Genomic DNA, 25,465 nt, shown 5'->3' with positions numbered 1-25,465 from the left:
TATATTTTTGTCAACACGTATAGGCTTCATAGCTTACATAGCCTTTGCATGTCATGTGCGGCATAGAATTTAGAATCAATGATCAGAATATATAATTAATGAACAATACATGATCATTATTTCTCACATATTTCAATATAAGTTGTATATTTATAAGATTATAGTATCATTATTTCCTCCAACTTTTCTGTTGTTGTTTAGGTCAACGAGCTAGTAAAAAAGGGTTAATGGTCAACGGCTCAACGTTATGGACTTCACGGTCCGAGTAAGTTAATCAACTTAGAAGGTGATGAAACGACTGTCATGAACATTTGATAATGACACGTAGAGGTAGAGAGAGCACATTACAGTCGCCAGGTTCCGTTGCGTAGTAAGCGTAACCGGTGTGTGAATCTTACCGGCTTTAATGGCAACAAAGAAGGATCTAGTTCCACCGTCACCACACGTGCAACGTTTGAATAAAACTTTTGTTTTAAGAGACAACTCATGTACATGCACTTTGATGATTTCAAAGAGCACTTGTGCTGTTTTGTTTCAGTCATGTGTGTTGTTTGTTCCATTATGGTTTTTAGCCTAAATTAATTAGTTTGACTCTCTTTTCTTATTGTTTTCGTACACGAAGTCACGAATCTAATTCATACTCGAGATCAAACAAGTTTCAAATTTACATAATAAAGGTATTATAATACAACAGAACAAATGTAACCTTTTATCATCAATAATATTGATTCAATTATGATATGTATTGAAAAATGCATTCACGTTCTTGACAGTTATACATAAATCGTATGTAACAGAAGCAAAGGAAATGGATTGGTAGTTTTGTGTCTTGACGGTAATGCTGATGTTTCTGAAAAAAAAAGTAGCAATCAACAAAGTCATAGAAAAGCTAAAGTGACAGAAAGTAAAAATACGTTAGTAAAGATAATAATGGTACAATACTCAAGTATTTTTTTGTTTGTGAACCGAAATTTATTAATGTTCGAATTTTTCCTTTACGATTTTACTCATTGCTGACTACTATATAGACTTCAACTCCATATATACTCTCTACAAAAAGTAACATAAGATTTTCAAATTATATGAAAACTAATAGTAGATGAGAAAAAGCAAATGGACCGTATTGTTCATAGTACCTATATGTTTAGATCGACATGCTATTTTCTAGGTTTTTAGGCCATTCACTTAGTTTAAGTTGTTTACTTTTCTGTTTTTATGTTATAGTTATGTAAGGTATTTCAGAAATATTTTCACAGTCGATCTTATTATTTTATATGATACTTAATTACTAAAATCCTTCATATCTATTTGTCAAATTAATTTGTCTTTTAACCATAACGAAAGATTCAAAGAACTGTTTTACCATACCATTGAAAACCTTTTTCGCCAATCAGATACAAAATTGTATGACGTAATCTAGACAACAATCACTTGTGGTAGCCTAGATTTGAGGAAAAGTCAATTCATTTAAGCAATTGCCTGCAAAAAGACAATTTCTTTTAAAAATAAAATAAATTCGAAGTTTCAATAATGTTTTTGCTGCCTTAAAATACCTCTTCAATCGCAAGAACACAGATCTTCACTTAAGTCCCACTCTTTCTTTTCCTTGCTTCTTCTCAGCTCCAAAGCCAAACTCTCTTTGGTTACTTTTTACTTAAAACAAAATGGTCATTAAGATCCCTAATACTTTCATTAAAGCCACTTCACTTCTCTCATTGATCCTCTATTTCCTAATAATAGCAACATCTAAGTCTAACTCGGTTTTAGCCGATGAAGTTGTCGACCAAGAAGATGACCCGGAGTACTACATTCTCGACGAAACTCCCTCGATACTTTCAAACGTGACAATTTCATCCAAAACTAGGCTACTAGTTTCCCACTACAAGAAGATCAAGAAAGGAATGAGATGTCACGTCGAGAGTTACAACATTTGCAATGGCGTAAAAGCGAATAAAGGGACGAGCCTCTTGCATTGCTGCAAGAAGCATTGTCGGAATGTGCTAGGAGATAGGAACAATTGTGGTCGATGCGGTCACAAATGCGGTTTCGGGCAACGTTGTTGCGGTGGCGTTTGCACTTACGTTAACTTTAACCCTAACCATTGTGGGAAATGCACTAGGAAATGTGCGTCCGGGGTTAAATGCGAGTACGGGTATTGTGGGTATGCTTGATTTTTATAGAAAAAAATGAAAAAAGTGTTATATCGTAATTTTGAGTTGTTATATTTTTGGTTTTTTTTGAAGAAACTGTTATTAGCATACGTAAGGATTTCACGTATACAAAATCTTCATGCATACGCATGTAATGTAATGATTTTGTGAGTGAGAGTATACATATGTAAACACATACATGATTATTTAATAGAAATAAATAAATAAATTGTTATAACTTTGTAGATTTTTTCGTCGGTTCTTTTACATTAATAGAGATTAATTAGAACTAGTCCAAAAAAAATAAAAAACTATGAGAAGAGAAGAAAAAGAATGATTGATAATTTGTTTACAGCTTCTTTCTAAAGATATCTGATGATTTCAACTGCAAATTTACCTTTCTTCGTTTCATTGATCTCTCCAATCTGTGATTGAACACAAAAAGGTTAATGTTATTGAAACTAATCAGTAACTAAACTCACTTTCCAACAATCTTTCTTACCTTGAGTCTCCCTTTCCCGCTAACGGAGACAACATCACCAGTCTTCACTATGGTTCCGTTCTTTGTAACGGTTGCCCAGTTAACCCGAACATCCTTGCTACTGCATACAAAGAAGAATTTTCTTTAGCAAATATGAGAATGCAATGAAAGATCAAATGGAAAAATAAAGCTTTTTGTTTACCTAATCAAATCAACTAGCTTTGACCGCGAAATCTTGAAACCAGCACTAGCTACTGCATCAATTCTCAACGAGGCCTCCACGGTTTTAAAGGAATTAGTCCTAACAAACAAACAAAATCAAGCCACTGCAAAAAAACTTCCAATGCAAAAAGAAGGTATGTTTCTAGGAATTAGAGCTCATACCTAGGCGGTTCGTATTCAAGAGCAAGCAAAGGTATCTTACTACAAGTTACACCAACATTTCCAACCTATGAAAAACAACACAGTGTCAGAGTAATGCAGGGCAAGATATTGGCTAATGGGTTTTACACAAACTAGCCAGAAAAGTTTAAACCTTGTCAAGAGCGGTAACAACAAAGTCAACTAGTTCAGGAACTATCAGGACTTGGGCTCCCTTTTCTTCCTTCAGTGAAGTCAAACAGCCAAAGAAACAATGTTAAAGGAAATATTTTGTAAATGGAGCTGACAAATTTTTGTTAGACAGGATACATCAGATGATACCTGAATTAAGATATCTCCAAGTTTTTCCCTGGAAATTCCCGTGCCAAGAATAGCACCAAGGAAGTCACCGTGAGAACAAGGTTGAAACCCGAAATTCCCTGTGATACTAGAAATACAAACATAAACATACTCAGACTCATATAAGAACAAAAACCTCAAGAAGAGAACATTACCATTCATGTCCTGTACCTCAAAGCAGCAACTATATCTGGATCACTAGTTAGGACATCAGGATGTCCAATCGAGATCCTACACCGTTCAGCCTAAGAAATATACGAATCCACACAAAAATTGTCAGCTTAAAGTTCAACATTTTCAGAGGAAATTGTTCTTTAAAGATGAAAGAGCAGACCTCAGGGTAACCTCCTTGAGCAACTATCTTAACATCAGCAAATTTTTCCAATAGTGAAACTGATTCCTTAACAATAGGTGGTGTGAGAAAATCTGTATGAAGAACTTCTCTTTTTGATGATGCACGTCTTGCCTAATAAACAAATCACAAATCCCATTGAGATGATGAAGATGGAAGACTCTCAATGACGAAAAACAAGGTCGAGAATATACCATTTCAAGAATTTGCTTGACTTCTTTGGCAACAGCTTGGTCTCCAACTCCTTTGAGGAGAAAATCTACATCTCCTTTTATAGCTTCTGCACTGTAACATCTTCTCAAAGCTGCAATTTTTATTAGAGATTTCATCAGAAAAAAAACAAAACTTTGATGAAGTTAATGCCCTAACCTCTAAATTCCCAAAGAAAAGTTGCAAACTATCATCATGAAGAGAAACTTTCATCAATTGAATAAGTACGATGGTGAATCCAAAATCAAAACTTCGGACGAACCTGACTGTCGGAGAGGAAACGAAGTGGGAATGGAGAGATTCGTGATTAGGGTTTTTTGATTTGTGTGGAGACAAGAAGAAGCTGCTACTGACCGGAAAGCTAGTCTCAAGATGACCCATGGAGGAGCCAAGCTTGTGACAGCCATAGCCTGTTCTCGTCTCTGAACTGAAACCTGTGCTTGGAGAAGCCTCTAAGTCCAGTAGAAGGTTTCTCGTCATATAATACAACTCGAAACCTCCCTTTGGTATAGAGGGTTTGATCCAAGCAAAATTGGCTAATAAAAACGTTGGTAGCTTCTGTGTTAAGAACTGTTACATGACTGAGTTGTTTCAAAGAAATAATTGAACCAGATAAGGAAAACGAGAACAAATTAATTAGTGTTTCAAAGTTTTCCGATCACATTTTCAAGACAAGAGACTTTGACTGTACTAAATGGTCAGTCCACAAGTTGTTGTGTTTATCTAAAGATAGTAAGAAATTCATGAGGTCTCTCTTCCATGTACACACATTCTGAAGCTACTACACAAGGACTAAGAGGATGCTTTTTAGTTCCTAAGACTCAACTAAGAGATCAAAACATATTAATTATGAAGTGACTGTGTTTGGAGTCATGGTCAAGACATTTGCGTCCATGGAGAGTTGTTCGAGGTCCCAAAGTTGACTTGATCCTTGTGCAAGAGCTTCTCCAGGTCATATGTTCAACCGAATCAGCTATGTAATGTCAAACATATCTCATCATGGAGGTGAATGTCTCTGCTACTCTGAAATATATGACACCAAACACGACTGTTCAGTCTACTCCATCTTGACTATGACATTATTGCCAACGTCATTTGCTTCTAAACTAACTTTAAACCTTGAACCTGTTTGCTCATCACTTAAACACTCCAAAATTCAGAGAAACCTTTTCATGTTTCTTCTTCCTCTCATCGAACGTAATAGAAGACAACGAGGAGAGCGAGTGGGAGAGCAACTGCAGCGGAGGAAACAGTCCAAACCCATAACCTATAAGCTTTTCTACGCTTTATGATGGCTTTAAGGACAGCGTCATTTCCTTTTCCGTGATATCTATAATTATAACTTCTCTGTTTTGGAAACACTGATCTCCCATTTAATAGCTTCTCCTTTTCTGGTTTTGATGCCTCGCTGACTGTCTCTGTTGTTCTGTCTACATCCACAGAAGAAGATTTACATACAGCCTTCTTCTTCTTCGCTCTCTTATCAAGCTCCTTACGTTTCTTCTCAGCTTCCTTCTTAACTCTTATGACAGCTTTAGCAGCAGCTTTCTCATGTAGTTTCCTCTTCCTTTCCATCGCTAGTCGAGCTTTCTCTAACTGCTCTTCTCGTTTCTTCTCCTTCAACGTTTCTTCATCAATCTCTTTTTCCTCCTTTCCAAGCTTCTCATACACCGGGATATCAAAATCATCACTCTCCTCCTCAGTACTAAACCTCTTGTATTCTATTGCTTTTTTCACCACTGTTTCATTTCCATTCTCAGTATCTAGATTGCCTTCTAGGTCCCTAATCTGCACATCGCACCTCAGCTTTCGCTCGTTAACTGAAGGCAAGATTCTTTTCTTGTAATTATCCCTAAAAGCCTTGTCATTGTTCCAACGAGACATAAATTTCTCAACCTATCAGAAAGACAAGACACAAAGAAAAACTATGAACAAATGCTCGAATCTCAGATACTCTCACACAATAGACTGACAAGACAAACCTCGGAATCAGCGAGCTCTTCAAGATCTCTAACATTTCCAGAAGCAGCCAATTCTATAGCTTTCTTCATAACAACACGGCTCTGGTAAAATGCAGCATTCTACAAAACAAAACACACCTTATAAATAAACAATCTTTAAGAACCAATTGATGAAGAAAGAAACAAACTTGACATATAAGGAGATTCGGAAAAATCTCACCCCTTTATCTCGTTGCATCCTCAAGAACTTAATCCTTTCAACAGCTTTATCTCTTTGATTAAGTACACAAGCCATTTGAACATCCAACAACTCAATTTCCATCTTAATCTCACTTAATCGTTCACCTAACCTGTAAATCCTCCCTCTAACTACTTCTTGTTCCTTCTCTACTTCATTTATTTTCATACTCATCAAAGTCTCCATTGAGGCAACCAGAGACAATCTCGCAGCCTACACCAAAAACACACACTTTCTAATCAGAACGTTTCCAAAATGTAATAAAATAAACAAAACCAAAAAAGGCTTACCCTTTTGGATTTCAATCTGTTAGCAATGTGAATCCGGTCAGTGTTACAATGATAAACCTCATGATCAGCTTCATCAATCTTGGCTTTAATCTCAGGGTCATCGTAAGCGAATTGCTTAACGAAGTAAAAACAGTAAGAACTCTCTCCACACCACTCTTCACCGGAAAACACAGCTTCGTCGTCTTCCTCGGTGGTCACCGTCGATGATTCATCACCGTTTAATTTCCCGGTTAGAATTCGACGCACATCGAAGCCGTCACACAGTAATATCGACGCACTCATTTGGTCCTGCTCCAAGAAACACCCAAAGATCAGACCTTTAAGAAGATCTTCCCAAGAATCTTCAGGGTTTTAGCTGAAGAAAAAAGATCCAATTTTTAAACGGAAAAAATGAAAATTTACAAATATGAAGAAGAAAAAAAACAGATCTTTGAGAAATCAAGAAAGAGGGAAGACAAGTTTTTGTTGATCCCATAAGAAGAAACTGAGGAAAAAGAAGATTAAAGAGTTCTTGTTCATGCGTTCACATTTCAATTTATGTTTCTTGTTTCTTCTTGAAGTTTTTGTTTTTTTTTGGTATGGAAAATTATTTATTAATTTATTTCTAAACATACTATTATTATACTCTTATTGACTCTAGTCTTTGGTTTGGTAGGTCCTTTAAGGTCAACAGTCAAATTCTATGTGTTAATCTGAACTAATCAAAACTACTAATTGCCATTGGTCATTGGTATTTTCTTGTGTTGGAAGATTTTTTGTTCTATAAGCAAAAATAATATTTAGATTTATTGATTAATTTTGTCAGGTATAACCGTGGCCTATACGGACCTTACTATATGACTTGTTCTAGTACAATTATTGCAAATTCAAAACAAAACAGAAAAAATTGGTTTCCTAATCGCAATAAATTCCACCTAAAGTTGTTTGTATTTATCACATAGTTACTTAGTTAAGTTAACCATTATTCAATCGGTTACTAAAATTGGTAACTTTAAATAAAATTCTATAAATTTTATCCAATTTTAGTAACCAATTTTATTTATTACTAATTAATAAAATTCTATAAATTTGATACAACTTTACAAGCTAAAGAAATAGAGAATTCTTCTTAATTATGGCAACGTATTAAGAGAAAAGAAAAAAAAGAGAGAATTTGATACAATCTGAAGAAATAGAAAAGTTTAATGGAATTGGCAAAGTACAAAAAGAGAGAAAATGGTAGTGTTGTTAGTTCAAGTGTTGTTATCACATTTCCTTAAGCGTATGTTACATTTGCATAAGCATAACCCAATGACTACGGAATATGTTACATTTATACATTTTTATATTAATTTTTTTTTACAACATTTTACAACAAGCTTATGAGATTGAATCTGCTATACACGTGCATCTACAAACAAACATCATCCGCTAGATTATGTAAACAAAACTGTTTGTTTTTGTTTTTGTTTTTTGGTGAAGATATTTTAATAATCGATGATATCGTTTTCGCATTGCAAGATATATTTGATATTTTTTATTTGTTTCCGATTTCGTGTAGTAGCTTCACAAATTGGATATAACCTCTACGAAATTTCCACTTCTCTTTTGATGAACATACAAAGGTTTTGTTTTTATTTTTGGCATATTTTCATTTTCATTATTCATTCTCTCTCTATTATATAATTCTAATTCACACAATAGTGTTTTTAACTGTCTTATGTTTCTTCACCAAACGTATCAAACCAAAGCAAAGTTCTTTCTTCTTCTTCTCTTGCACCAATACAGACGAAAAAAAACTCAGGTTCCAATCTCTCTATTCCTTCAATTCCTAGATTTGATTTTGCTTATTGAAATACTCTGTGAGACGTTTTCTTGTAACTTTTTTTTTTTTTACTTTCTTATGTGATCATATCAAACCTTAAAGCAATTTCCAACGATTCTTTTTTGTTCAAATCTCTTTTGGAAATCCATAAATGTTTGTTTTGTGTGGTTTTGGTGAAGAGTTACTTAGTCTAAGGTTAATCTAGCTGTTTAGTTGTCTGATTGATTAATTAACTCATAAATTCTGATCAGAGATGTTTTAGAGGACAAAAACATTCTCTGTTTCTGAAAATTAATGCACTTAAAGTTTATCTGAATCTTAATTTTGTTTAATAGGAATTAGTGTCTGATGATGCTAGTGGCCTAATTCGAGCTTGAGCTGAGGATTTTGATTCAGTTTTTGGTGTCATGCTTTTGTCTCAAGATCACAAAATTCTCTTCAATGGGGTACGTAAATATGTAATCATGGAGAAGAAATATGTATTTTCATTTGTTATCACATCTCTTGTCTGCGTTGTTCTCCTTGCAACTTCCTTCAACATTGGTTTAATGTCTTCACTTCGACCACCGATTAATGGAACTTTATCAAGTTTCCCCAAAAATGATTCGAACGTTGTAGGAAAACAACCTCGTGAAGACGACAAGCTCCCACGTTTCGCTTACCTTGTTTCAGGATCTAAAGGAGATCTTGAAAGCCTTTGGAGAACTCTTAGAGCATTGTACCATCCAAGAAACCAATACATTGTTCACTTGGATCTTGAATCACCGGTTGATGAGAGATCAGAGTTAGCTTCTCGCATTTCAAACGATCCTATGTATTCAAAAGCAGGAAATGTATATATGATAACTAAAGCTAATCTTGTGACTTATACCGGACCAACAATGGTGGCGAATACGCTTCACGCATGTGCGATTCTTCTTAAAAGAACCCCGGATTGGGATTGGTTTATCAATCTTAGTGCTTCGGATTATCCCCTCGTGACTCAAGATGGTAAATGCTTCAATCTTTTCCTTGTGTTCTTGATATTCCCCTTGTTAAGACTATCAAAAACTGTTCTATGTTTATAGATCTGATTCATACATTTTCGACATTGGACCGGAACCTTAACTTTATCGAGCACACAAGTTCCTTAGGCTGGAAATAGTAAGTTTTTTTTCTCTCATTTTCTGAATTCTTTTAGTGTTTCATTAGTTCTAAAGTTTCTTGTGTCTCACGGTGAAGCAAGAAGCGGGCAATGCCATTAATAATTGATCCTGGACTCTATATGTTAAACAAATCAAACGTTTTATTGGTTAGACCTAATCGAAGTTTACCTTCTGCTTTCAAGTTATTTACCGGTAAGTACTGTTCTTCTAATCCTGGTTTAAAAACATATTTTACTCTGTTCTTGTTAGCTTGAAACTTTTTTGTTTTGTGTAGGATCAGCTTGGATGGCTCTATCGCACGCATTCGTGGAGTATATCATATACGGTTGGGACAATTTACCAAGAACTTTACTCATGTACTACACCAATTTCGTTTCTTCTCCTGAAGGTTACTTCCATACAGTCATATGTAACGTGCCTGAGTTCTCCAAAACCGCGGTGAACCATGATCTTCACTACATCGCATGGGACAAGCCACCGAGGCAGCATCCTCGTATGTTGTCTCAAAGAGACATGGGAAAGATGATTTCGAGCGGATCTGCATTTGGTCGGAAGTTCAGAAGAAATGATACTGTTTTGGATAAGATTGATAAGGAACTGCTTATACGGATAAACGAAGACGGTTTTACTCCAGGCGGTTGGTGCGGTGGGAAACCAGAGTGCTCGGTTGTCGAAGATGTGGCTAGGATCAGGCCTAGCTCAGGGGCTGTGAGGCTCAAGGAGCTTGTAGATAGGTTAGTTACAGAGGCTAAATTAGGTAAGAATCAATGTGTATAAAGAATCAAGCAGCTTGGAGAGAATCTTGCAGTTCTATACACACCACAGCTTGATTGTATAATTCTTTTGAAGTAAATAATTATTACTTGTATGTTAAGTTGCCCACCTGTGTCATTAGGGTTTACAATAAGTACTATACAACAAATAGAAAGATATCATATATTTTTTCTATATACACAATTCTTTAGTAGCAACAATATTGTTTTCACTTTTCCTACTTTCTCTCCCAAAAATTGTTTCCTATACCAATCCAAACCCTGGAATATTACCATTTTGCTTCTGAGCCACTTTATATTGGTTCATACCATCTCCAAAATCTTGATATTGCCGGTGGAGTTTGCAGCAACTAAGGTCGACGACTGTCCCCGCCAGCAGACTGAGGATATGAACTGCGAGGCATCGTCTACTTCGAGTTCCGACACAGGGTCTATAGTTTTGAACTTGTACGACAAAACCGGCATTGGAAATGCCTTGTGGTACACAAAAACCTGTCCAGTGAAGCACACGAAATTCACGGTTTTTATTGACAAATGGGATCAACAGTTCTTCTTTTGTATATTTATGAAGTGAGAGTAGACATACCTCGTTAGTCTCAGAGCCTGTTGCTATATACCCGTCAGAGACTGATAATCCAACAAAGTTCTACACACAATGCAAGAACAGAAATGTATTTGTAATCTCATAAAGCAAACTTGAAATGAAGCAATAGAAACGAATCTCGAAAAAAATATACCTTAACATTAGTGTGTCCCATGAATGAGTGAAGAGGCGTTTCATTAATACCGGAAATAGACATTGATAAGTCCCATAGCTTCAGCGTGTTATCCGTCGAAGAAGAAACAAGTGTTGATGAATCTACAAATCTAACATAACTCACGGTCTTGTGGTGACCAATCATTGTGCAAAGAGGAAGCTTGGGGTTCCTTAGATCATAGTAGTAAACTTTGTGATCTGCTGAGCCAAATGCTAAAGACCGACCCGTCTCTGATGGAAACTGAACACAACATATGTTTGCCTTTGTCTTGATGGTTCCAATACTAACCCCCTGAAACAGAGGAAAACGAACTCAACCGTTAAAAACACATCCCTCAAAAGAACTATTCTCGCATTTCCGAGCATAAATACGTTTTGGTTTAGTTTCGAAGTTTGCCTGATTGATACTCCAGAGCTTAACCGAACCATCATCACTACCACTAGCTAACAATGTTGGATCTGCTGATGAATAATCGATGGACCATACACGCTTCTCATGCTCCTTCATCTCTGTAACCAACTGGTTTCTTGCAACATCCCAAACCTATGAAAATATTAGCCTTAGTTATAAGATTTTTTTTCATACTTTTCATTGATTAATAAGGTTGAGAGTTTTCTTCTGAACTTACTTGAACCACGCCTTCAAAGTTACTTGATGCGACTTGGCTCTTAATGTAACTGTTCCAACATATACCACTAAGCTTAGACCGGCTAGCAAGTTCCACAACAGGGTAATGAATGTCCCGGCCATCTTTTATTATCGACTCGCATTCGAATATCTTGATCTTTTTGTTGACGCCTGCCGTGGCGAAAAACTCTCCATCACGATCAAACCCAATTGCGCAAACAAGGTTAGACGAGTTCAACAAGTCTCCTTGCTTCAAATCTGCTTTCACTCTTAGCTTACTAAAAGACAAATACTTGCACAAACCCTCGAGGAATGGATCGATCCACCCGCCTTGTCTAGAATCATTGATAGGATCTTTTGATGGTTGGCTCATTGAACTCTTTTCTGAACTTCTACCGTTACAACTCAATGCCGAATAATATCTAGCCAACGGTTTTTCAGCAGCAGTAGCAGCCTTGATTTGTCTGTATCGTGTTGCAAAGTAGACTGATTCCAGTTTCTTCAAATTTCTCATTAATCTAGAGCTTTCAAGAAGTGTACTTTCTAGAGTATCATCAAGCTTAGATTCCTCATCAATGCTATTATCATCATTTTCTTCCTCTGCTGCAGTGGTCTCAGCTCCTTGTCTAATCCGTTTTCTTGAGGCTAAGAACGAACGGACATCTCTCCCTTTTTGCTGTAAAACCAACTGTCGCTTTACGACTTGATCGATATCAGAAGAGAGAAGCGATATTGTATCCTGCAATTTGTCTGCAGCTTCTTGTTTCCTCTGTTGAATCAGAAACAAGAACTCGAGTAATAACTCTTGTTCCTCGATTCTATCCCGTAGCTCCATTGCAGCTTCACGTTCTTCCAAATTCTCTCTAGGTTCGTTGATAAACTCACTTTGTAGCAACTCACTGCAAAAGTAAAGACAAAGGAGACAATACTCTTAATTAAAGGACAAAACTTTTCCAATTGAAACTAAAAACATCAAAGAGAGAATCAATCATCACCTCATCGATGGTCGACAGCTAGGCTCAGGATGCAGTAACCACAAGCAAAAGGAAGCTTCTTTAGGCCAATTGAGTAATATCTGAGGGGGAAGAACACGATGTCTTAAACTAGACATAGTTCTTGACTTCTCTTCTCTTGAGGAGACAGGGCAGAATAGCTGCACAAAGACTAACATTCATCAAATCAGTTTTCTCAAGAAAACAAAGCAGTTAAGAACAAAAATCAAATCTTCTTACGCACAAACCTCAAAGAGAAGAACACCAAGACGGTAAATATCAGAAGCACAATTACACAGAGAACCATTATCTTCTTCATGACTTGTATACCAACTCATCTCCATTGCTAATATCTGTTTCATAGGGAAAGGTTGCTTCTTTACTTCCTCTTGTTGTTTGCTTCGTCTCTCTGATAGAATCTCCTCTTGTCTCGAGCTACCAATCTCTCGAGACTTTGTTGTTGCATCCTCATCAGACCCGGAATCCGAACAAGAAGCGGATTCGATAAACGAAACATTGTTAAACGAAGACATAACGAAACAAGAAGGCCTAACATTATGAACAACAATGCCTTGAGAGTGAGCTGCATTAACAATCTCAACAATCTGTCTGAAAACATGAAAACACTCAAAGGCATCAACGGATCGGTCTGGATTGTCTAACCACTGACGCAAGCTAACATCCTCACATTCCAAAGCTCTGACAATAGAGTCATCATCAAGTCCTCCCAAGTTAGCTTCTTTATGTGAACCAAGTAAGCTTCTGACATAATCAATGTGAGACAAAGACTTAGAACCATCTGTACAAAACTCTGAAACACCAGAGGTGTTGTTTAATCCTCTGGAACTAGATTCTGAAGAACCCTTCATTGATTACCAAACAAACTCCTCTGGATTCTGCAATACTTCATTTCATGATCCCAGCCCAAAAGCCCTAAGTTAGAATCGAAATAAAGTAAAGAAATTTAGAACGAAAGTTAAGATTTTTAAAAGACCCTTTGACAGAAAACACCAAAACCAGAAAATATATTCGAATAAAAATGCAACCTTTGATTACATAAAGAGACAAACACGAGGAAGCTTCTTGACCACTAAACTCTCTCTATATATAAAAGAAAAGCGAAGAAGAAGATAAGAAGAAGAAGAAGTACTTGAGAGACTAAGAGGCACCGAAGAAACGATCCTTTTTTGAGAACCACACATCGCAAAAACTGAGTTCGTAGAAAAGCAATAATCAGATTCATAAAAATTAAATTCTCGGCTAAGAGAAATCTATTTTGGGCCTACGATTTTTACTTCACAGTGAGGGTTTTATTTTTCGCTTTTTGATAATCTTCACTTCTCTTCTCTTTCCACGCAAGCAACGTGGTTAAACGACGACCTAGGAATCAAAAGAACGTAAAGCTAAAACCTTTTTCGTATTTTGGTTTTGGGCCATATATGTAAATATAAGTAAACCATGAGGTCAAAGTGAATTTTGTTCTTTTTTGAAGTGACCAATTTTCTTCAAGAGGAATGTTTAAATTATGTTGTGGTCCAAATAATATAACACATTTTTGTAAGGCTATAATAGGAATTTAAAATGACCAAAATAATTTTTGAATAACATATTTGAAGCCTTATTACAAGAGAAAGTACCTAAAGAAATGATTGTACTTTGAAAATCTTGAATGAGAAAAACAAAATTGTTTGTATTATTGGTTTTGGTGAAAGGAAAGAGAATGTATTGGTGGGAGCATTTAATAACCAGAGGGGAGTTTCCATTTCCATGGAATGGATTGAGACAAGTCGACAACGTAAGTGGTAAATTACAAAATCACATGCGTCCGGACACGCCACGTGTTTTTTCTTTTTCTATGATTAGATTACATACACAAATTTATCAATGAAAAAAAAAAAAAAACTCTGTTTTTTTATTGAAACCAAACCATCTGAAATGTAATGCAAGATTTTTGTAGAAAATGATACGACCTAGAAACTGTGATAGCTTTAACCTTATATATCGTGGATTTGTCAATATTTTAGTTTTAAATTTTAGTAATATCTTTTAAAAACTTATGTTAAGAAACTTGTGACATGAACAAACTGATTCAATTTGATGAGGACGATGACCACAATACCACGTGGTTGTGCTTTGGCTTTTAACGAGTCTTTATTTATACAAAATCAATGATGCATGTCCAAGAAGATCATTGACGGTGATGGTCCGGGACAGTGTGCATGTTTTCTTCTCAGGATTTTTTTTAATGGTTTAATCGATCAAAGTAATTTTAAATTTGATTTTGACATTTTATACGTACTCTCTTTTTAACCACTTTTGAATAAAAATCAAGAGAAAATACATAATTGTTAAACCGGTAACAAACATAAATCAAACCAAACAAGACCAAAATCAGAACTAATTGTTTTTGGCGGTGTTCTCAAAACTCCAGCTCCAAATGTCGTGACGCTCGACGCCACGACCCATCGAACCGGAAAAGCCGGTATACATAGTCTCAAGAACCACCTCCGAGAGATCAACTTGTGTTTCGATCAATGGCCTCTTCGGTTTCTTTAAATGCGCAGGTGCAAGCCAAACAATGACTTTACTGTTCTTATACTCAATCCAAGCTTTGTAGTTGTCTCCGCTACTAAGCTTCACTTCCTTAAACAACCATTGATTCTTCCCTCTAGTTCTTGTCTGAATCCAATACCCAGCTTTCTCAGAAACCTTTGAGTTAACAGAGTTAATATTAACACCAACATGATTATCATTAATATCACCAAAACGTTTGTCTTGGAAAACATCGAATTCGACCGCAAAGAGATGGTTATTAGGATTGCCATTGGTTGTGAGGTTAACTAGACCGAGGAAGCCGCGGGTTGAGTCTTGGTCGTACTCGTAGGCTACGGTTGGGACCACGATGAAGGCGATACCATGACCAGGGTTAGGGTTTGACCGTCGAGGAGTGATGGAGAAAGTGAAAGATGTTTTGAAAGAGTAAACAGAAGAAGATGTGTTGTTGGAAGATTTGAATGGGATTGGATCTGTGTAGAGACCTTGACCATGTGAGAATGGAATGTTGTCACGGGTCATGGAGAGAGCTCCGGACCGGCTCATGCCATCGGTTGCTGGTCCTAGCTCGGCGTACCCGATGAAGATTAGATTTGTTCCGTCGAAACGGTTGAAGTTGAATTTGACGGCGGAAATGGTTTTAGAGCTTAACAAAGATATGAACAGAACAAAAATACAGAGTTTGTGGATCTGCATTATGCGTTTGTTGTTTACGTGTGTATGTTTTTGTTTTTGGTGTTATGGAAGTGGAAGTAGTGCTGTAATATATAGTGTGACGAAAGCCAGTGAACTTCAACTATGACTTTTCAAACATATATAGAGGTCAAATATGATAGCGCCAACTGGGCACACGAAAAAGACTATTTTTTAGTGATAAACCATTGATTTCTGAATTCAAGATGGATGGAAAAAAAAAACTAAAGAACAAAACAATTATTATGAATCGAAAGGATTGTTAACTCTCTCTCACGACTTTACACATTAGCACATAGAGTTTGCCACATAAACTTCATAAAATAAGTAATAAATAATTAGTAATAAATAATTAGTAATAATTTAACATAACAACTAAAATAAGAGGATATAATTAATCAGAACTTGAACCATCACAGTTTTTATATTTTTTTTAATTCAATATATCCTCTTTAATTTTGAGATCTACTTGAGTGGTTAAAGTGATCATAAAATCCAAACATGTTACACATATTCCTTGCCTAAAAATTAGACGATTATTATGAAAGAAACTAAATGAATATGCAGATTAAATATATCTAAGCTTTTCGAGAATTATGCTAAGAAACAAGTATTTTGAAAGATGTTTGAGGAGCTATCCTTATAACTAATATGTAAGATATAAGATTATGACAAGAACTTAACTAAACTTTCCAAGAACATCAAGTTAAATATGATTAGATTTAATATGCAAAGACATGGTTAATAAAGACATGTTATATTTTTAGTATAAGAAACAAATTTTCTAAAATTTCACCGTCCCACAATCTAAACATATAACAAAAAAAACAAGGATATATAAATTTTAAAAAAACTGAGAATCTAGAACAACAATAAAAAAAAACAACTCAAGCATATTCGTTTTTCATATGAACTAATATAGTTGGACTTTTCAAAAACAATTACAAATCATATTTATGTTTCAAAACCGATGCATTCAACTTTACTTTATGTTATATGAACAAACATTATATAAAACAATTTGTAAATAGTAATACATAAACCCGCACGTAGTGCGGGTACTCATCTAGTTTATCATTAAAGTCGAATAAACACAATAACTCATAAGAAAATTTATCTAATCCTTACTACTAATTATATTTCCACTAGAGCCGGTCTTGATATTTAAGGAGTCCAAACGCAAGAAAAGATTGTTCTGGTATTTTTTGGACTAGTTATCAAAGAAATGACAAAACATTTTAAAAAATTAGAGTTCATGAAGGCTTTGTTATATTGCAAAGGGTCCATTTTTAGATTATTGTTTTGTTGATGAGGCCGAAAACTTTGGAGGTCCTAGATCAATGATTCCTTTCGCTTGTCGCATGGTCACCTTTGCCTAGCACGATCCTCCACCAAAAACACGTCAAATTCTATTCTAGCAGATTGATGATTGTAGTCAAATCACATCGTCGTAGGTAAAATTATGAGATGCTGTCTGTCCAAGCCTCGACAACGAGGACACACTCTTCAATTGGATAAAGCAAAAACACTAAAAAAATATCTCACTGAAAGAGGGAGAATACGAAATAGATATGAGAAAGAGCGTATATACAACCACGATATATAATCTCAAAGAGCATTCATCTCTATCACACTTTTACAACATAATCTGAAAGAAACGAGACAACTTTCCGACAATTCATCAAGTCCTCCTTTCCTTCGTTCCTAGATCTCTCATTTTCCAAGTCGCATCATGGAGTGTTATAATCCACTTGGCATGTAACATTTCCTCTTTAAAAGTCTTCCACAAAACAACATAGTTGGTAGTAGACTCTTTTTTTCCGGTAAACATGTTAAGATGTTTTAGACTATTTTGATAGTCCCATAACTACGATCTCCACATTTCTCCTATAAATCTGATTCTCATCTAGTCATGTTGGCCAATTTTGATAGAATGTAAAATCATTTTTTCTTTTTTTGTCAACGAGAAATGTAATTTAAAAGTGACTAACATAAAAGATTAGGAACGAAACGTCCTTGATTTCTACTAATCTGACAACAATAATACATCAAATTGTCGGTAAGACATAAAATGAGCAATTATTTCACTTCAATTATCACAAGCTGAAGGCACACCAGGGTAAACCAGAAACATAAACCAAAAGAAAACCGATGATCTCGAACCAAACCAAACCTGTTTTCTTAATTCTGGAAAGTCCAGTCCCAAATCTCGTGACGCTCGACACCACGACCCATCGAACCAGCAAAACCGGTATACATTACCTCGTGTATGACCTTGGAAAGATCGAATTTTGCTTCAATCAATGGCCGGTTCGGTTTCTTCAAATGCGCTAAACCAATCGTAACAGAGACTACTTTATAATTGTTGTTGTACTCAATCCAAGCCTTGTATCTATCTCCACTACTTAGCTTCAAATCCTTAAATAACCAACCGCTTCTTGTCATAACCCAATAACCGGATTTCACAGAAACCACCGAATCAACCGAATTAATATCGATTCCGACATGGTTATCGTTCATGTCGCCAAGAGATTTGTCTTGAAAGACATCGAACTCAACGGCAAAGAGGTGGTTATTAGGATTACCGTTATTGGTTCGGTTCAGAAGACTGAGATAGCCTAAACCGGAACCGGCGTCGTTTTGGTTACTTGGGACGACGATGAAAGCAAGGCCATGACCTTGATTAGGGTTTGTTTTAGGAGTAATGGAGAAAGTGAAAGAGGTTTTAAAAGGGTAAAGAGCTGAAGCATTAGGCTTGAAAGTGATTGGAGTGGTGAAAATGGCTCGACCATGAGAGAAAGGAATGTTGTCTCGAGTCAATGCGATGGCTCCGGACCGGCTCTTGCCATCAGTGTCAGGACCATACTCAGCGTCTCCATGGAATGATATTGGATCGGTGCCGTTACCAAAGTAATCGAATTTGAATTTGTAAGCAGTGGTGACTTGAGAGGTGAAGATAGCTAAGAACAGAGTGGTGAAACAGAGTATTTGGATCTTCATTTTTTAGTTCTGTTTTTGGGAATTTGGGAAGTGAAAGTGGTGAACTTTAAAAGATGTGAGTGTTGAAAAGATCGAGAAGACTTAAAATAATTGAGAGAGAAGAGAGACAAAGAATTTGAATTATGGCATTAGATGACAAAAGCTGTTCTCGAAAGTGCACAAAATGGTTCTACTTTTTCTGTGCCCACAATGCTGAAAACAAAAACGTTATGAGTGTATAGGAGGAAATTAAAACTAGTATTGATTGAATAAACTTATATATGTATATAAGTTAGTCTGTCCTAATATATAGGTTAGGAAAGATATAAGTTAGTCCACATTCATGATCAAATCTATCATATTTCATTAAGTTATACCAAAACCAAATTTTTCTTAATTAACAATATACTATGTGTCCTTTATATATTAAAAGTTTTTAGTGCTTATGTGACAATCCCACATTTTTTCTCTCAGCTTTTTTACTATTTAATTATTTTGTTATAACTATCAATTTGTCAAACACATTTTTCTTTATCCTCATTCTCTTTAAACCATTTAGTCATTTACCAAACACATTTAAATTTTTTTCAAATATATAGAGTTACCAAATCATGTATTTTTAACTTCTCTTATTATCACCAAATTAACAATTTCCATTATGTGTATATATGTATATTAAATGGTTAGATTTTTCTTTAATGTCATTCAATTTGATTATGACCTAAAAATTAACAAAGTTTGATACTAAAGAAACATTTGTTTACTTTTAAATCACTCCATTTAACTTTTAAATCATCACCATTTAGTTCTAAAGTTTTTAAACCAAAATAGAATGTCTTAGTAAATAATATAAAATAAAAAAATAAAAAAAAAATATATTAAAAAAATCAACCTAACTTATAAATATACTTTATTGATAAAATATGTATATATATTATTGGATTGTTTTTGTTTAAACCATGCAATGAAGTAATCATTGGATTGTTTTTGTTGTTGCAAACTTGCAATGAGGTTACAAAAAGGGAAAGAAGACGAGACGACTCGTCCAGAAAAAGGTCGGAGAAATTTTGAGATGAGAGCCAAATCAGGCGAAATAGGGCTTACCCGACTTGATGATAAAGAAGTATCATGATATGGTTGGATGTCATACGTATGTGTTCAAATTTCCTTACTGGTACATTTTTTTTGTGTGTGGAGAGTAGTCTATTTTCATGGTGTGATTAAGTTTGTATACCGAGTTTCACTCAATGAAACGTATTGTGTGAGAATATGTTTCAAATGACGAATATTTGTAGTTAATTCTTGACATAGATCGTTGCAGGAAAGGATCTATGTTGAAGCCTACATAGGCACATGCCTTACTGGTTTTTCAGCAATTTACCGTCTCATAGAAGATTACGATATCTAATAGTTCTTACTATGGAAATGGATCCTTTATTGTAAATCTTTCTAGAAATCTGAAAGTAGATACATGGCACGTTAGGCCATAACATAAGCATTTATTAGCCTTCAACTATCACTAGCCTTAGCATCACGAGATTCACGACAGAAAACGAAGCTGCAAAACCAGTAACAACTTTGACATAAACAAAGCTGAAGCAAACCGGTTTATTAGTCTTTGGCACTGTTCTCAAAACTCCAGTCCAAGATCTCGTGACGCTCGACGCCACGTCCCATTGAACCGGCAAAACCGACATACATTTTCTCGAGAAAAACCTTAGAAAGATCGACTCGTGCTTCGATCAATGGCCTCTTCGGTTTTTCTTGTGAACGTCCGATCGTGACTGTCACTTTCCCGTTCTCGTACTCAATCCAAGCCCTGTATCCGTTTCCACTTAGCTTCAATTCCTTGAACAACCACCGGTTTTTTCCTTCGATTTTTGATTGATACCAATAACCGGCCTTCTTAGATACCGTTGAATTAACCGAATTATTGTTGATTCCGATATGGTTATCGTTAATGTCGCCAAGAGACTTGTCTTTAAAAACATCAAACTCAACCGCAAAGAGATGGTTCTTGGGATTACCGTTGCTAAACCGGTTCACAAGACTGAGATAGCCTAAACCAGAAGCGGAGTCGTTTCTATCGTTGGGGACGATGATAAAGGCGAGGCCATGACCGGGATTAGGATTTTTCGGGCGAGGACTAATGACGAAATAGAAAGAAGTTTTGAAAGAGTAGACAGAGGAAGAAGTAGAACTAGGCTTAAAAGGGACTGGATTGATGAAAATGGCTCGACCATGAGAGAATGGGACATTGTCACGGCTCAATCCAATTGCTCCTGACTTGCTCATACCATCAGGCTCTGAAGCGTACTCGGCGTCTCCATGGAATGTCATCAGATCAGTTCCATTTCCGAAGTAAATGAAGTCGAAACTGTAAGCAGAACACGTTATGGCGTGAGAGCAAAACAGAGCAAAAAACAGAGGAATGAAACAGAGTGTTTTGATCTGCAATTCTGTTTATTTTTTTCTTGGATATGGAAAGTATAAGAGGATAACAAGATTTATATAGTGAAAGAGAGCCAACAAAGTTTGACTCGACAAGATCATTTATTTTTCACAAGTAAAGATCTCGTAACACCTTTCTTGGTAAATTTCATAAAAAGTCACAAATTAAAAAGTTCAACTTTTGGAACATTTTCTAAATTATGATATATAACTCTGTTTCTACAGCTTTCTTATAATAAAATAATATCACATTACAGGGAAGCTAAAACGTGAAAAGATTTGATTCTATGATGATATATAATCTTTGAATCAATAAAATACAATTATTTTTCACTCAAAATACGCCGTGTTAAAAGGTTTCAGGCAAATGAGGTTCGGTTTGATCATTTACTTTTGCCTCACTGATGGATCAACGGCTAGAAACAGATGAGGGATGATTGGTTGCGACTTGTTGGCTCGAAGCTTCGTCAGCTTGAAGTTTCTTGACTCGAGCCTTATCGATTCGTGCTCTTCTCACAGCTTCTTGGATATGTCGGTCATGGTCTTTCAACACTTGATCCATGTTTCCTGATGGAACCACTAACGGTCCTGAGTAATGAATCTTGTGCCCTTTTGATCCATAACCCAACTGCAAACCAAACCATACAACTCAGAATATTAACATTGCTAGTCTTCTAAAATTAGCAAAGGAGGGACGTTTAGGGAACTTACGAGAATAGGGTCTTTCTTGTTGCTTCGACCATTCTCTTCCTGGTTTGCTTCTTCAGACGTTTCCTTGAATGAACCTGGAAGCCGAGTCATTCCTCTGCAAGTCTCTTGTTGTGGTGCGCCTGTTCTTGTTGCGGCAAAACCAGGCATTGCTGAGTAATCAGCTATGGATGAAACCTTTTGAGAATCTTGGTAATTCCGTCTACCCTTTGCGGAAGCAGATCTACGTGATAGAGGACCAGAATGTGAAGCTCTCTTGTGAGGAATTATATTGCCCTGAGATTCTCTGTTTGGTTCAAATGCTTGTGATGACGGCCTTGGTGGATCGATTGGGAAACCGGATGCAACTTCTTCAGGATGTGGATTAAACTTCTCGCTTCGACTTCTATTAGTAGACTGGCTCTGCCTTTTCTGCAATGACATAAATGCGAGAGGGTCAAAAACGTTGAATAAAAGCAAAAAGCTTTAACATCGAAAGAAATAGATTTTTTAAGATTTTTTAACCTGCATTGATGCAACCAGCTCTGCATTTGCGTCAGGGGCTGGGATGGCTCGAGATTCCTTAGTTCCTCTTCTTTCTTGGTGTCTTTGGTCCCTGTTTCCTCCAACTTGTCTACAAAAACAGGAACTAGATTAAAGCATTTCTATAAATATTTCTTTTTGCGTTAATGATACTATGCTATCGTAAGAGCATTGCAGGATAAAAGTCACATCAGACTAGAAAATCTGGATGGCATACCTTCTACTTTCCTCATCCCGCATTCTTGCATCGAGCTCTTTGCTGGGAGGATATTTAGGCAAGCTTGAAGGATCACATGGAAGAGGTCTGGTGGAGAAGAACTGAAAATAAAAGAATGATAATTTGATGTTACAAAAGCGATTACCAGGAAATACAGACGCATAAGAACACACAGCTTTTACTGCCTGAGTAATGCCAGTACCTCACTCTTGAGAGCTGCAGTGGCAGTTCCACGATCGTCAGGATTGACTGAAAGGAGAGTTTCAAGAAGGGCTAAAGCTGGCTGAGGAAACTCCTTGAATGTTTCACCCACTAAGCGTTTATATGGTTGAGTAGGCTTGAAAATTGTTGCATGAGGCAACCTTGATTTTACCCAATAGTCCTCGGTAGGCGAGCCACATAGCTTGAAAATCTTGTGCAACTGTTCCACCTGTAACACCATAAGCATTACCAGAGTCACCTTACGAAACCAAACTAGTCTAACATAAATCAGAGCAAACACTAAAAGAGAAAACAAAAACTGTAAATCTACCTCGGTTCTACCAGGCATAATAGGCTTGCCTGCATATAGTTCAGCAAGAATGCAACCTGCACTCCACAAATCAACTGCTGCTCCATAGCGAGTTGCTCCGAGCAAAAGCTCAGGTGGACGGTACCAAAGAGTTACCACACGACTGGTCAAAGGCTGAGTTTGACGAGGATCAAAGAAACTAGCTAATCCAAAGTCAGCAATCTTTAAAACTCCACTATTATCTATTAGCAGGTTTGAGCCTTTTATATCCCGATGGAGTACACCACGACTGTGACAATGGTCTAGTCCATGTAATAGTTGCTGCAGGTAGCACTTAACCTGTATGAAAAGAAAGCCCAGCCTCAGAAAATTGTACTGAAAGTGGTGCCTAGGTCATGAAGATGTTGAATAGAAACAAAAAAAAGTTACCTGTGATTCAGAAAATTTTATCGCGGGATGCGAGGCTAGCCCAGCTAAATCGTGTTCCATGTACTCGAAAACAAGATATAAGCTGCAAGACATTCTTGACGTAACTAAGCCTTCTAGCTTTATGATATTAGGATGATCAAGCCGGCGTAATATCTGGATTTCTCTAGCCATAAAACGCACACTTTCTGGCTCCAAGTTATCAAACCTAACTTTCTTCAAAGCCACAATTTTCTTCTGATCCAGGTCGCGAGCCCTATATACATTACTATAAGTGCCCTGACCAATCTGCATAAAACAATTAAAACCGCTGCATCAGGGATCATTCTTCACAGCTATAAGTTCAAAACCTTTTCAGGTCATGTTATATAGTTTTAAAAACCATCAACTGAAAAACAAAATCCACTTTCAATAACATAAAAGCATCATTTACTGCAACCCATATCTTTGGAGCTTAGGATATGTTTCTAAATACGGAAACATGCCACTATATGTCATGCAATCAAAAGAGTCTATTTAACAGTATTTTCAAAATGAATGTATATATACAAAGAAAAGAAGATTACTTTGTCCAACTTCTCAAAAGAATCCGCACGCCGAGGAACCCATCCCCTGATAGCTTCTCCAGCTACAGAAGCCAGCCATGGAGGCCAACCTGCAGCTACATACTCTCCTTCAGTTGCTTTAGCTATGGTAATACTCATTGCAAGAGGTGAAGTAGCAGCAACATTCTCAATCCTCTTCTCTCTTCTACTCAAATTCTCTCCACGCAAATGCAACGAAACATTGGATTGCTTATTACTCAACACTGGTCTTACACTAACAACATCAGACCGTTCCTTAATCCTAAGCGGCTCCTCCCTTCTAGAAGAAGCAACCGGTCTTGAAACTCTAAACTCAGAAGAGGATTTGCTTGAGAAACGCTCTCTTGGACTATCTTTGCTATCTTCAATAGCAGAAGGCTTACCACAAACACAACCCATCTCCCTCAATTTACCCCCAAATTTTTTTGATACTTAGAACCAAAAATAATCTTTACACAATTCATCCATCTTCTTCCACTAGCTAATTAAATGGACCACATGAAAAAACTAGACCCATTAAAACACATAAAGTCAGAGACTTTCCAAAAAGGAGAAACGAAATTAAGGAACCCTAGAACTCGAAGAACAGTGTATATAACCCAGAAAAAAAAAGGAATGATTTTTACTCAATCTGCAAAATGTACCCAGATCAAGAAGATTGTTCAGGCATTAATAACTACAGTGTAGTACAAAAAAACCCAGGATTATAACTTTTGTGCATAAAGCAAGTACCTTTCAAGAGATTGAAGAGAGAGAGAGACGACTAAAAAAACCAGAAGCAAAATGGTAAAATTGAATAATTTGCAGGAATAACTAATAAACAATGGAGCTTTCGAGAATAATTATGAGGAGAAATCAAAAGGGTTTAAGAGTGTTTGCTTGAGAGAGAGATGGATCTGGGGCGGAGAGATTTCTGAGAGACGCATGTGTTGTTGAAGCACAATGTTGAATGAATTAAAAAACCTTTGTAAAAATTGGAAACTCCAAAAAGTAATATTATGAGCATTTTAATAATAATAAATACGTTCGGTAGTGTGAATTTTTTTTTCACTTATGTATTTATGAGTATAGTTGTATTTCGCAGTTAATAACTTATTTAATAGTTGAACCCAAAAAAAAACCTTACCATTTAATTTACTTTTTTGTGTGGGACAAAATCGAAACTGGATAATGAGAAAGACATTCTCGATGTGATTCGTTAAAAAACACTTTTTCTAATCTTAAATAATCATAATTAAAAAAACTAATCAAACCCTTATTTTCATATTTGTTTTCCAACTCATTTAAAATTTTGAACTAATTGTAAAATAAATTCACCAA

The 25,465-nt window shown here is 36.1% G+C and overlaps 9 protein-coding genes and 3 long non-coding RNA genes across 19 annotated transcripts; 3 read left to right on the top strand and 9 right to left on the bottom strand.

Annotated features, from left to right (window-relative positions):
* Nucleotides 1-220: 220 nt before the first annotated feature.
* On the bottom strand, nucleotides 221-456 carry AT1G07863. Its single transcript, NR_139324.1, has one exon. It is a non-coding gene; the product is annotated as an other RNA (long non-coding RNA).
* On the top strand, nucleotides 354-558 carry AT1G07857. Its single transcript, NR_139323.1, has one exon. It is a non-coding gene; the product is annotated as an other RNA (long non-coding RNA).
* A 1,015-nt stretch (nucleotides 559-1,573) lies between these two features.
* Nucleotides 1,574-2,395, top strand: GRI (Stigma-specific Stig1 family protein). The gene has a single exon (NM_104192.3). The coding sequence runs from the start codon at nucleotides 1,665-1,667 to the stop codon at nucleotides 2,169-2,171; it is 507 nt and encodes a 168-aa protein (NP_175721.1). The 5' UTR covers nucleotides 1,574-1,664; the 3' UTR covers nucleotides 2,172-2,395.
* Nucleotides 2,340-4,367, bottom strand: AT1G53120 (RNA-binding S4 domain-containing protein). 2 transcript variants are annotated; one of them, NM_104191.5, is made up of 10 exons: nucleotides 4,176-4,367; nucleotides 3,898-4,007; nucleotides 3,686-3,817; nucleotides 3,523-3,596; nucleotides 3,334-3,439; nucleotides 3,167-3,235; nucleotides 3,016-3,080; nucleotides 2,834-2,932; nucleotides 2,653-2,752; nucleotides 2,340-2,575 (listed from the first exon to the last, which is right to left on the bottom strand). In NM_104191.5, exons 1-10 carry the CDS (start codon nucleotides 4,318-4,320, stop codon nucleotides 2,513-2,515), a joined length of 963 nt encoding a protein of 320 aa, NP_564622.1. In that variant the 5' UTR covers nucleotides 4,321-4,367; the 3' UTR covers nucleotides 2,340-2,512. The 2 variants fall into 2 exon arrangements, with proteins under 2 accessions (NP_564622.1, NP_001322401.1); NM_001333579.1 differs by having other exon boundaries at nucleotides 2,653-2,749; nucleotides 4,176-4,361.
* Nucleotides 4,368-4,528: 161 nt separating this feature from the next.
* On the bottom strand, nucleotides 4,529-6,976 carry AT1G53110 (proton pump-interactor). The gene is made up of 4 exons (NM_104190.4): nucleotides 6,403-6,976; nucleotides 6,095-6,325; nucleotides 5,896-5,994; nucleotides 4,529-5,809 (listed from the first exon to the last, which is right to left on the bottom strand). Exons 1-4 carry the CDS (start codon nucleotides 6,682-6,684, stop codon nucleotides 5,102-5,104), a joined length of 1,320 nt encoding a protein of 439 aa, NP_175719.1. The 5' UTR covers nucleotides 6,685-6,976; the 3' UTR covers nucleotides 4,529-5,101.
* A 991-nt stretch (nucleotides 6,977-7,967) lies between these two features.
* On the top strand, nucleotides 7,968-10,218 carry AT1G53100 (Core-2/I-branching beta-1,6-N-acetylglucosaminyltransferase family protein). 2 transcript variants are annotated; one of them, NM_001198279.1, is made up of 6 exons: nucleotides 8,089-8,185; nucleotides 8,542-9,196; nucleotides 9,274-9,349; nucleotides 9,428-9,543; nucleotides 9,632-10,085; nucleotides 10,160-10,218. In NM_001198279.1, exons 2-6 carry the CDS (start codon nucleotides 8,614-8,616, stop codon nucleotides 10,179-10,181), a joined length of 1,251 nt encoding a protein of 416 aa, NP_001185208.1. In that variant the 5' UTR covers nucleotides 8,089-8,185; nucleotides 8,542-8,613; the 3' UTR covers nucleotides 10,182-10,218. The 2 variants fall into 2 exon arrangements, with proteins under 2 accessions (NP_175718.2, NP_001185208.1); NM_104189.3 differs by having other exon boundaries at nucleotides 7,968-8,185; nucleotides 9,632-10,162.
* Nucleotides 9,802-10,095, bottom strand: AT1G07853. The gene has a single exon (NR_139322.1). It is a non-coding gene; the product is annotated as an other RNA (long non-coding RNA).
* SPA4 (SPA1-related 4) lies at nucleotides 10,216-13,933 on the bottom strand (the record flags this gene model as incomplete). 5 transcript variants are annotated; one of them, NM_104188.4, is made up of 8 exons in its annotated part: nucleotides 13,548-13,933; nucleotides 12,750-13,434; nucleotides 12,505-12,662; nucleotides 11,511-12,408; nucleotides 11,279-11,425; nucleotides 10,862-11,173; nucleotides 10,711-10,770; nucleotides 10,216-10,616 (listed from the first exon to the last, which is right to left on the bottom strand). In NM_104188.4, the coding sequence occupies exons 2-8, from the start codon at nucleotides 13,368-13,370 to the stop codon at nucleotides 10,428-10,430; spliced, it is 2,385 nt and encodes a 794-aa protein (NP_175717.1). In that variant the 5' UTR covers nucleotides 13,371-13,434; nucleotides 13,548-13,933. The 5 variants fall into 5 exon arrangements, with proteins under 5 accessions (NP_175717.1, NP_001321533.1, NP_001321532.1 ...); NM_001333576.1 differs by having other exon boundaries at nucleotides 10,221-10,616; nucleotides 13,652-13,933; NM_001333577.1 differs by having other exon boundaries at nucleotides 10,221-10,616; nucleotides 12,505-12,673; nucleotides 13,652-13,766.
* An 832-nt stretch (nucleotides 13,934-14,765) lies between these two features.
* On the bottom strand, nucleotides 14,766-15,830 carry AT1G53080 (Legume lectin family protein). The gene has a single exon (NM_104187.2). It carries the CDS (start codon nucleotides 15,748-15,750, stop codon nucleotides 14,899-14,901), a length of 852 nt encoding a protein of 283 aa, NP_175716.1. The 5' UTR covers nucleotides 15,751-15,830; the 3' UTR covers nucleotides 14,766-14,898.
* A 1,840-nt stretch (nucleotides 15,831-17,670) lies between these two features.
* Nucleotides 17,671-18,985, bottom strand: AT1G53070 (Legume lectin family protein). Its single transcript, NM_104186.4, has one exon. The coding sequence runs from the start codon at nucleotides 18,745-18,747 to the stop codon at nucleotides 17,929-17,931; it is 819 nt and encodes a 272-aa protein (NP_175715.1). The 5' UTR covers nucleotides 18,748-18,985; the 3' UTR covers nucleotides 17,671-17,928.
* A 1,102-nt stretch (nucleotides 18,986-20,087) lies between these two features.
* Nucleotides 20,088-21,195, bottom strand: AT1G53060 (Legume lectin family protein). Its single transcript, NM_104185.2, has one exon. The coding sequence runs from the start codon at nucleotides 21,064-21,066 to the stop codon at nucleotides 20,338-20,340; it is 729 nt and encodes a 242-aa protein (NP_175714.1). The 5' UTR covers nucleotides 21,067-21,195; the 3' UTR covers nucleotides 20,088-20,337.
* A 105-nt stretch (nucleotides 21,196-21,300) lies between these two features.
* AT1G53050 (Protein kinase superfamily protein) lies at nucleotides 21,301-25,202 on the bottom strand. Of its 2 annotated transcripts, NM_001333575.1 has the most exons (9): nucleotides 24,878-25,097; nucleotides 24,128-24,776; nucleotides 23,565-23,849; nucleotides 23,157-23,474; nucleotides 22,827-23,054; nucleotides 22,625-22,725; nucleotides 22,390-22,498; nucleotides 21,889-22,296; nucleotides 21,301-21,805 (listed from the first exon to the last, which is right to left on the bottom strand). In NM_001333575.1, the coding sequence occupies exons 2-9, from the start codon at nucleotides 24,542-24,544 to the stop codon at nucleotides 21,587-21,589; spliced, it is 2,085 nt and encodes a 694-aa protein (NP_001321170.1). In that variant the 5' UTR covers nucleotides 24,545-24,776; nucleotides 24,878-25,097; the 3' UTR covers nucleotides 21,301-21,586. The 2 variants fall into 2 exon arrangements, with proteins under 2 accessions (NP_001321170.1, NP_175713.1); NM_104184.4 differs by having other exon boundaries at nucleotides 21,333-21,805; nucleotides 24,128-25,202.
* Between the last annotated feature and the right edge of the window lie 263 nt (nucleotides 25,203-25,465).

The sequence above is a fragment of the Arabidopsis thaliana genome (genome assembly GCF_000001735.4).
Source record: "Arabidopsis thaliana chromosome 1 sequence".
Lineage (NCBI taxonomy): Eukaryota > Viridiplantae > Streptophyta > Magnoliopsida > Brassicales > Brassicaceae > Arabidopsis > Arabidopsis thaliana.
This window is presented reverse-complemented; position numbering and strand designations above follow the sequence as displayed.